Source organism: Lathamus discolor, chromosome 3 (assembly GCF_037157495.1).
Source record: "Lathamus discolor isolate bLatDis1 chromosome 3, bLatDis1.hap1, whole genome shotgun sequence".
NCBI lineage: Eukaryota > Metazoa > Chordata > Aves > Psittaciformes > Psittacidae > Lathamus > Lathamus discolor.
Window position 1 is genome coordinate 99,413,200 of NC_088886.1, and position 10,994 is coordinate 99,424,193.

Below are 10,994 nucleotides of genomic sequence, written 5' to 3' on the forward strand. Positions count from 1 at the left end.
GTGGCTGAAGGAGGATAAATTCCCTGAAGAAGTCTGAAAGGCATTGTTTGCCTCAAAGAGAGGAGCACTTTACGTGAGCAGTAGAGCAGAAGTCTGAGAGGGGCTGTATTAACAGTCTTGGAGGAAGAGTATGCTGATGTTCATAGAAGTTTGGTGAAAAAGGAAAAAACGTTATTATGCTGCAGTTACTTTTTAATAGAAAGTGTTTTTTAAAAAAAAAGTTACTATCTTGTCTTTGGTGCTTCAAGAAATGAGTGTTAGTTAACTTGCAGCTGCGCTCTGTGTAGATATTTCCTGGTCCTTAATGAATTTGTCTTGCCCATGACCGCACATTATTTTTATTCATTCTTTTCACTCCATTTTTTTCTGTCAGGAATGTTGAAAGCATGAGAGCCTCACATTAGCAACAAATTGGTTGCTTAAGCTCTGTTGGTGGTGCAGCTGCTGTGATTGCATGGAGATTGGCATGTGCCAGATCCCTTCAGTCTAAGCAGCCCTTTAGCAGCCTGTAGAGTCTAGTGTTCTGTGTAGCAAGGAGTTTCAGTACCAGCTGAAGGAAGTACAGATTAAGTCACTTATATGCATCTTTGCTACAGTTTATAACAGTTATCTCATGTCTACCTTTATGTGTTGAAATTATGTCTATAACAAATGCAGAGCGTTTGCGATTTGCATGTGCATGTTATTAGACGGAAGACCATGTGCTTTCATCCAGCAAGGAAGATGCGCAAGGGCGTAAAACCAACCACAATTAAAACAGTGCCTTTCTAGTTTCAAATATTTGTAATCAGTCTAAAGTCTCTTAAGTTAATCAGTTTGCTGACTTTTGTAGTTCATTGGTGAATATACTGCAATCAATAAAAAAAACCTGAAATTCATTATCCAACAAAAATTACTCATTCAGCTGCATCTTGTAATAATCTCAGGCTCTCCTGAGCAGAAATTGTGAATTCTTTTATGATGTGGTGGTGTTACTTTACAGAATGTGAACTGTAATTCACAACTTGAACTTAGCCTTTAGTATTGAAAGGTCAGGGCTTCTGTTTTTTAAAGAAGTCTTTTCACAGCTTCCTTAATAGCTAAAGAAAAATCTATTTAAGATAGCATCAAAAATTCGTGGGGGAGTATTATTGCCATGGTTTGTTGATCTTTTCAATTAAAAAGCACCAGGAAATAAAAGTGTGTGAGAGAACAGAGTGGAGATTGCAGTGGAACACTGGTAGCCTGAGTAGTAGGTTAGGAATTTATTTATTATGCTTTGACTTTGGGGAGAAGAGATTGGTTTTAATGGAAATGTACAGTCCAAGAGAATTTGCCCAAGATATTTGGTCCAAGCAGGAATTGCTTTGGGAGTAGATGTGGCCCTAACTGTAAATAAAGTTTCCATTAGGTATGAAATGCAGATTGCTTTTAAGTTATAATAGGAAAAGAGACACAAATTTATCAAAAGTCTTTTGCATAGCTAAAGTTTATCAGAAGTTGAAATTATTCATATAACCAAAAATAATGACTCTTAAATTGATCTACAAAACCTATAGTAAAATATCATTAAAGATGTAACAGAACATCAGGTGATAAATTTGCATTTCTGAGATCCAGAAGATGTCAAAGAGGAATAGGAGTAACTGGAAAATGAATAGCTAGTCACACCGTGCAGAACTGTGACCTGTCAGCAGTAGGAATAGGTTATGTCTTGCCTTAATTCTGTGTTCCCTTATTTTTGCATCAGAAACAGCTGAATTTGTAGTTAATTTACCAAAAGTATGGATTCTAGATAACTTTTAATACCAGCATGTAGTGGAAAAAAAAAATCCATTCTCCTTCCAAAACACTACAAAAATGTTTATGAAGTTGATTTTCTAAAATAAGAAAACTATTACTTGTGTGTATTATATTCAAGTTTGTATTATATCTCAGAAACAACACAGTGTTTATTAGTGTATCCAAAGAAGAAAACAATCTGTATATAAAACACGAAAAAAACAATGAAATCTTGTTCAACATGGAGAAAACTTGTCAGAGATGGTTTTTTTGAGCTTCATTTCATAAGCTTCACTTAGGTTCTTCACTTACATTTTTTTCACAATTTAATGATGTTGTGTCAGGAAGCAAGCACCTTGTAGATTGATAGATGATATAATGGGTTCTCAATTTAAGATCTGATTTTGAGCTCAGCTGTAAGTATGATGGAGCTGTACTGTTTGCTTGTACTGTCCAAGTCAACTCTATATAGCAGGATTATGGTATGCATCATGGAGAAAAAGAAGCATCCTTCATCAAGTATGAGAAAGCATTTCATATACCAGGCAATTATTTTCATTCCTACAAGAGAGGTGATGTATTAAACATGGCATAAACAGCAGCTAACTATGGATTATAGTATTACATTTCCATAGAGACTTTCTACTGACGTCATAGACTGCCACAGCAAAGTTATAGACACAGTAATCCATGCATTATTAATCCTGAATCTTTACTTTGCAAAAGTTTATGCTTTTGCTGTGATAATTTCTACTGTACTCTTGGTGTTGTTCCTAGAAGTCTCTCTTCATGCTGCAGCCCAGGACAAAAAAGTGGGATGCTGCATAGAAATGCCTTTCGGAGGACTCCTCCCTTACCTCGGGGTAGGTTCAATGGAATTACAGGACCAGCATATCAACAGCTAGAAGAGTCAAGGATCACAGACCAGGACACAATACCTTGTCACGGGTAAGTAATTATGTAACTGAAGTGAGACACTTTGTGAGTGGCTGCTGTTATGTGGTTAATATGCTTTGCCATTACAGTCCTTCCAACTTTTTATAGTGTACTGTGGATCCAGGGTTTGTAGTATTGAAAGCAAAGGAATGTTTTCGGTATACTGGCCCTTTGAAAGTAATGCATTCTCATTTGGCTGGCTGCTCTTTTTAAGCCTTTCAAAGGCTGTAGTAGGGAGTGATTAGAACAGTCATTGGCAATGTTACTCTTTATAATGGATGTTTTTTCTAGTGGTGATGTGATGTTCTAGTAACTTTTGCATAGCATTTTTTTCTTCCATCAGCACTAGGCAAATAAGAAAATAATTCAGATTTTTTTTTAAATAAATCAATGTACATTGTGAAGTGTTTGCTGTAGAGACTGAATAGCAATAACTTCAAACAAGTTTGTCTTTAAAAGCTCACAAAGAATCCAATATCTTTCCTTTTTCCGTTCAGCTTATTAGAATATTGAATGTGAGCTCCAGCTGTACATAAGGTCTGAATTTCAGAAGTGCTCCTGAGCATCTACAGCTAGCTGCCTTTGAAGTCTTTTGGAATTGCATATCCCTACAGATTTCTGAAGACTTTTCAGAATCACTGCAAACATGTTATATGTAAAACTAGGAGTGATATCTGGAGTGGAATAATTAATACAGTTTCATTTGGACACATGTGAATCACAGCTCAGTGCAGCAAGAAGACAGCTGTATATTTTCCATATCAGAACTGGCTTTATGGAGTGCAGATCTAAGTCACCTAACCATTTAATTTTCCCCAGAGAAGGAAGGTCGTTATTCACTCTGAGCTCTTGGGAGATGACATTCACAAATGCTGGCCAAGTATAAGTGCTGTTACGTGTGTGTCTTGTGGGCACACATGCAGGCATGCATGCATTCCACCTGTGCCTCCCTCACCGTGCTTTCCAACCTGCAGTGAAACTGCCCAGTCTGGGGAACAGTGTGAGAGAGGGACTTGGTTCACTAAATGTTTTGTAGCTGATCTACCGAACAAAGTTGGCATCAGTAATTAGGAAAGACAGACCAAGAACAGAGCTTACCTGTGAAGGGAGAAAGAAAAGCCACAAAAGGTTTGTGTGTCTGGTGACCTCTTTAAAAAAGTACAAATATGTGTCATACTTTTTTCCTTTTATTATTTGCTTCTTATAAGGAAAATTTGTTTAGTAATCCTTGCAGCAAATATGTATGATAATGTGTGTATAATTCATTACAAAAATTGTGACTCCAAATGCAACCTTTCCTGAAAGGGGCAGGCTAAGAGCCTCCCCGCTTCAATAGCAGCGTCTTGTAGCATAGGCTCTGGAGAGTGATGCGGCCCCTTCCTAGGTTAAGAGGTGAGGTAGCAAATGGCAAAGCTGTCTTGTGGGTGGTTGTATTTTCTCTTCTCTGGGAAATCAGTGTGTGATATGACAAGCATCATCTTGTAGTGGGCTACATTTTAAATTTGCAGGTCTGAAAGAGGTTGATATTTGGACCAGACTGTTACCCCTTCTGGCCTCAATCCACTCAAGCACTTCATCCATATTTTGTGTGCTAGGGATGTCTGTAGAATTAGATCTTCCTAATACTGACTCTTAACAACTGGACCTCTCTCTGACGGAATCCTGTGAGTGCATCAACAGGTGGTGTTGTGACAGAGTCACAGCAGCCTGTGCATATCACAAATATGATACCAAAAGTCTTCAACTGATATACATGGAAATTAATTTTTTAAATATCAGTGTTAGGCATGAAAATAAAAACAGTTATTCAATCTTATTACAGTGTTTTACTGATGGTGGTTTTTATTAAAATTAAGTCTTTGAATAAAGTAACAAATCTTTTTGCAAGTTATTTTGTGTTGCAGCAATGAAGTAATCTCTTCAGCTAGAATATAAGTACGCATCTTATCTCTGAACAAATATAAAAAATGATTCACTAATTGTACTTCATGTGGAATTCTTCTAACTTAGGAAGAGGTTTCCCCAAAATCAGATGGCTTTTCATCTTCTAAATATCTGCTAGTTTCATAGTGTTTGTATTCTTACTAGATTTCCAGCCCAAATGAAAAGTTCCGTTGTCCCCTGCAGAACTTACACTACTTCCTTCTTCTCCCTTTCCACAAGCACCAGACCTCATGATTTGCAACAGGATCTGATATTTGCAGAGTTTGAGTCAAAGACAGCTAATATCAGTTATTTAATCAGTGTGCTACTTGAAGGAGTAAAAACCTGCCTGAAATGAGGGGCCTAAAGAAAACAAACTATCTCAATGCCAGTCACATCTCAGAGACAGATTTGAGTCCCTGAGGGTGTCACAAGTTTACATGCAGTGGTTTGATCGCATGCTGTCAAGTGAGAGCTGTTCGTATTACACTGTATGAAGTGTTGGAAGTAATGCCTTATAGCCTGTGAATGTGTACATATACATATATAAATCTGCTTATGTATACAGGAGCCGATGTGTCATACCTTCAGGTAGAAAATGAGGTGTATATATATAGGTATATGTGCTTACAAGGCTGAACCAAAGACCGGTAATGCCACTAGAATGACTTCTGTTCATTTTAATGGGCCTTTTTGTCAGGGTCTTGTACTGAACATCTATAGCAATACATCTTATAGCAAAGCTACTGGTACTGTGCTAAACAAAAAAAAAAACACTTTATTTTTTAAGTCACAGTCTCTTCTGTCTCTCTTTATATCTGTTTTAATGGGGCAGTAAATTTATTTCCCTTTTTTCAGTGTCATTCGTTAATTTAGACTCTTAAACAGTAACATAATTACTGTTGCATATTTATAAATGTTTGAGTTTCTCTTTTTTGCTTGGTTTTAAGGAAAGGGTGGAGAGAAAGCTGCACTTTGAAATACGTGCATATGAGTGAATTTATTCAGACAAAACAATTTTTCACATAAAACCCCAGATATTATTAAGAGGAACTATTGTTCTTGTAAAGTTAATTATAGGAAAATGTAATTAAGATTCTGCAATTATAGGTCTAAGTCTCAGAATTACTGAAAACAGCAGCAGTCTTGTGTCACAAGTAGAACTATGGATCAGTTTATAATCGACCAGAAGCAGACTCTTACATGGCTTAGATGTTATATCCCTACTAGTTTAATACCTTGCCTGTTACACGCAGTGTATGTGCTTTAATTCAACCTCAGTCCTTCTTTGAAAGCCTTGTAAGCACAGGGCAGAAACATGTAATTGTGGCATACAACCGGTGATTCTATCTGTACTTCAAGAAATATCATGAAAATATGCCAGGCATTGCATTACATATTATTGTTGCTGTCAATTAGTGTTCAAAATACCAACAATTGAATCTCTATTATGGAATTGGCAAATGTTACTATTTTCTCACCAAACCCATTTTAATTTAGTCTTTTCTTGGTTTTGCTTATATATCATCCATATAATACATCCATTGCATGTGGAATTCATGAAAAACATTCCCTTCCTTTGTTTTCAGGGTGCAGCCCAGAATATATTTAGGGCCCGAATTACCAAAAAAGGGAATAATGCAACTGATGCGATCTCTCCAGCTATAGTCGTTTGAATTATATAATAAGCAAAGGAAACAAGAATGGGCACAACCCAAAGGTCTGCATTGTTTTGTTTTAATTTTTTTTTTTTTTAATTATCCTCCCTTGGGAATAATATCCATGATCAGTATTCCGTTCATACTGATTATTGAAAACTGTTCTAAAAAGACCCTCCATAAATGGCTACATGTGTGTCTAAGCAGAGTTCAAATGGCATTAACCAAAAGCTGAGTCTTAGCTGGTTCAGATGTAGAACATAAATACAGCTATATAGCATGTACAAGAAGTTCTAGCATGCATCTGAAAAAGCCACTCGCTATATTATTCCCCTGGGTTTCACTTCCCAAAGCAGTATGTCTTTCCATCAGACAGCAGCAAAGAGCACAACACCTCCTCCTTATTGCAGCACTCCCAGCTGCATTTTCTGGTCTTCTGGGGACACCTGGAGAGTTTGCATACTGGGGCTGTACAGAACTGCATGCATGTACGTGTACAGGTTAATGTGTCAAACAGTTGTACAAACACAGTGCCACCATAGATGAGTTAATAACAAGTCAGTGGCGCTCTGCTGGAAGTGAGCCTAAAGATATCTCCTCCTCTCTCCTGTTTGACAGCCTGCCAGGAGGATAAGGCCAAAGGAAGCCTTTCCAGTTAATTAGTGTTGTGAGCTAATATTGGACTATGGCTGTTACATGCAATTCACTTTCTCTTCCTTAGTTCTTTTTCTGCTAATGCCAAAAAGCAGCAGGGCATGGATGAATAGGAGGATATCCCTAGTGAAGTCCAGCAAGCTTAAGCAGCTTTCAGAAAAATACCCTTCAAGTCATAGCTCAAAGCACCTGCTTCCACACCAGATCTAAATGTTGCTTTCCTCATCCATGGACAAAATATACTAGACTTCACCATTAGCTTGCCTTATTAATTAGTGATATGATCACAAAGCTCATTATAAATAAAATACGTTCCGGTACTGAGGTGATGTAATCAAGGGCAATCACGACTAACTGTTAGAGCACCATATTTCTTGTAATACTGCTTCTCAGATGGGATTTTTTTTTTCATTGTTTCCTTTGATTTATATTTAGTATACTTTCCATTTCTGGTTTTTAAGTATACCATGTAAAACTCTTTCTGATCAGAGTAATGAATTTGACTTTAAAACAAATCAAAAATGTTGATAAAAATTTGTGGAAGTTGATCATAATAAATAAAAAATAATGCTATGATATTTATTAATGGAGGATAAAGATTTTTTATTTGAAGCACAGGATTACAATATCAGGCAAACACAGACATTTGCTCAAGCCAAATGTATTAGCTGTGTTTCCAGATGAGATCCAAGAAAAGAAATGAGGCCAACATTAGGAGTATGGGCTATTGAAAAAAAGACATGTTTTTAGAGGTATGCTGCACTTAGATGCTCTGCTTGTTTGAAGGGGAGCACATGCAATCATTTCTATATACATAAAGACTACACAGCCGTGTTTTGTTTAAAGTTCTTTTTTTCCTGCACCTTTTTAAAGTGTTCTCCTAAAGTAAGATTTTGACATTGAGAGTTTTGAACTCATCAATGAAAGAAGAAAGCATCAATCCATTTCCCCAGTTAGGAGTTAGGAGGATAGGAATGGAATTTCAAATATAATGTCAAAGAAAAATAATACAGTACAACTCCTGAAATCTTTTAAAAAGGAATAATCTTTTTTCTCATATACTGGTGGGCAAAATGAGACTGGGAGGAAAGCAATGGTTTGTCACCAGCAGATCTGAGGATCAAAGCCAGGTCTCCAGAGTCTGTAGTTTTCCCCAGGGCCATACTATTACCAAGTGTTCCTAGTGTGAGGAAAAAATGACATGTAGCTTTTCAGCACAGTTCACTGAATCTTAGAGTTTTCGTGCTGCTTGTTGCATCTGACCACTTGTACAACAAAACCTTCTTTTTACTCTTTCCAGGTATTCCTCCAGTGGTTTAAAAACTCCTCAGAATACTTCAATAAATATGCAACTGCCTTCAAGAGAGACAACCCCTTATTTTAATAACATGGATCAGAAGGACTTGGTCGGCTATTCATCTTCAAGGGCCAACTCTGTTCCCATCATCCCATCTGTGGGCTTGGACGAAGCCTGCATGCAAATGCAAAATGTTTCTGAAGTAACAGGCATCAAATGGTGCAAAAACTCCTATTCAGCTGAACTTGTCAATGTGAGTTCCCCAGTCAGTAATTGTCTTATAGCAGAACAACACGAAGTGAAAATATTGCTAGAAACTGTGCAGGAGCAGATTCGGATTCTGTCGGACGCAAGGCGGTCGGAGGACTATGAACTGGCAAGAGTAGAAGCAGAGAACAGCACGAGTGAAAACACGGCCTTTCTGCCCATGAGCCCCATGGCGAAGTCAGAGCAAGAGGCACAATTTGTCTTAAAAAGTGAAACGCAAAGAGACTCGGTATTGACCAAGTGACTTTGTGTGGGGATTTTGGGAGGGGAAACGAGATCTGTGCATTTGATGCTTTGTTAAACAGGAAGGGAGGAAATTAAGTACAAATTATTTATATGCATTAATTTAAGAGCATCTACTTAGAAGAAACCAAATAGTCAATCGCCCTCATATCATAGTGTTTTTTAACAAAATATTTTTTTAAGGGAAAAGTTCCAGGAGGGATAGCGTGTGCATCAGGTGCTTTCTAGGCAGGATTACACATGAAGTTTTGGTTACAGAGCATTTTACCATGGTCCTCTTTAGCTGTCCAAAGGCTAAGGCTATGCATCTTTTTTTTTCCGTAAAGGCCAAGACCATTCTTAGATTCGTTTCTTGTTTCAGGGCAGCACTGCAATCAGCTGCTGCCCAGGGACTCAGACCCTGGGGAGCAAGTCCCACGACCCCACCACAGACCCAGTACCCTCTCCCTCTCTCCTCTTGGTTCCATGTTCACACCGTGGCATGCAGACATCCTTCTGAGGTCTGGTACCTACTGTGGAATGACAATAAGTCCCTAAATTGAGCCAGACACTTAACCTTCAACCTTACTTTAATGTGTCACTAAGCCCAAGAAAGTCAATGGAAACATTTAGGAGCTTTGTGTTCAGCGAGGTGTGGAGTAGGACTGGGGTCTGTATTGGTATGATATATAATATGGGGTAGAGATTCAGTGGTCAGGAGCCTGTAGGTGCTCATTTTCTGAGCTTCACCTATCAGAGCAGCCTTAGTGGAGAGCGAGGAAAAACAAAAAGTCCAAAAGCTTTTATTATGGCAGGTTTGGATTTGATTTGGGGTTTTTTGAGTGGGAACATACATTTTGTCGTTCATTAATAACCCCTCAACATTTCTAAACTGTTATACTTTGAAGGCATTTGTAAGCTCTCAAGGAGCACTTCTGAGTGTGTATTTTTTTAACTCATTTTTTATTATGGGTTGTTCAGAGAAGAGTCAGAAAGATCCAGTATGATCAAAATCCAGCTGTTAAGTGTCCACACTGCCCTAATTTGTTCCCACTTTCAGTTCTTCAGTCACTTCAATTAATCATGGCTTAGGCTTGTGAACTTTAAAGCTTCAACCCTGCAGATGGTTCTGTATGGGCAGACCCACAAGCATGCACAGATACGATTCTAATTGAGCTATATAAGAGCAGATGGTTACCACCAAATCACTCCCTGCAGGGAATCAAGGCCTTGGAGAAGAAATGTAATTTCCTGGTTGCCATATCCCAATCACATTATAAGCATTTTTTTGCATTTGCTTTCTGTTGAGTCCCTCTTTAAATTATAACACAATATGCCAATAATGCAAGGAATTGGATTCAGTGGCATACACATTACTGTTTTTTATTAGTGTTAAAATATCTCCTTATTCGTGGGGAAAAGTAAAATCAGCTATAATAAATAATTGCTAAATAGCTTTCCGTTAATGTCAGAAAATTGATTAAAAACCAAATTACAGTATATACAGAATGTAATAAAATACTCCTTTGCAGCAAATTAATTGTTAAATTTATATATGTGTCCCAGACTTTCCAGTTCACAAGTCTCAAGACTTCCCAAAATAGCACAATCAGTCATGCAGTGCTGTTGTATGTTGAGTCAGAATAAAGCAATATTTTAACCTCTGTCAAGTAAATTTGCAAAAGAAATGCTGAAGGTGTATGTCATTTTTTTTTTTGTTAAGGCAGTAAAAAAAATTGATATTCACAGTCTTCATTCACCAAGTCTTATTTTGGGTTTCTTTTGCCGTTTTGTTTTTAGTTTTCGCTTGTTTTTTTAAGATAAAGTTGATGAAATTGTCTTGTATACAGAACTTTCTATTCTGTAATTTTTGCTGTGTATTTTCAATAAAAATATATTTGAGGGCAAACTATGCTTTATGCTCCAGGATGGAGCATGCCTCATTTGGAATGCATTCTTCAAAGACACACAGGGCTTTTGTTGTAGCAGTAATGTGCGATCACCATGAGGAGTGGTCTCACCCTGACAGGTTTCTGCAGTATGTTGTGGCTGGGCACAGACTCACCATGCATGAGCTGAGCTAACTGCACTGGGTATGGTCCCAAGCCCACACCAAATAAACCCTCTGAGAAAGCAGATGTTTTAGGTGGGCTCAGCTTCACATCCCTACAAATGACTTTTCTGTCAATATCCCACCAGCTCAGGACATGAGCAAAGTGAGGTTGCTTCTGCCCATAAGCCCTGTGAATATACCTGTAATATAAAAACTGGCTACT

The 10,994-nt window shown here is 37.7% G+C and overlaps 1 protein-coding gene across 2 annotated transcripts in view; it reads left to right on the forward strand.

Moving 5' to 3' along the window:
* NRG3 (neuregulin 3) overlaps positions 1–10,436 on the forward strand; it is a 419,575-nt gene extending 409,139 nt beyond the window's left edge. For both annotated transcript variants that reach the window (XM_065670778.1, XM_065670779.1), the window contains 2 exons: positions 2,539–2,709; positions 8,233–10,436. In XM_065670778.1, coding sequence (XP_065526850.1) covers positions 2,539–2,709; positions 8,233–8,740 — 679 coding nt within the window. In that variant the 3' untranslated portion in view covers positions 8,741–10,436. The remainder of the gene's footprint in view (positions 1–2,538; positions 2,710–8,232) is intronic.
* Positions 10,437–10,994: the final 558 nt, after the last annotated feature.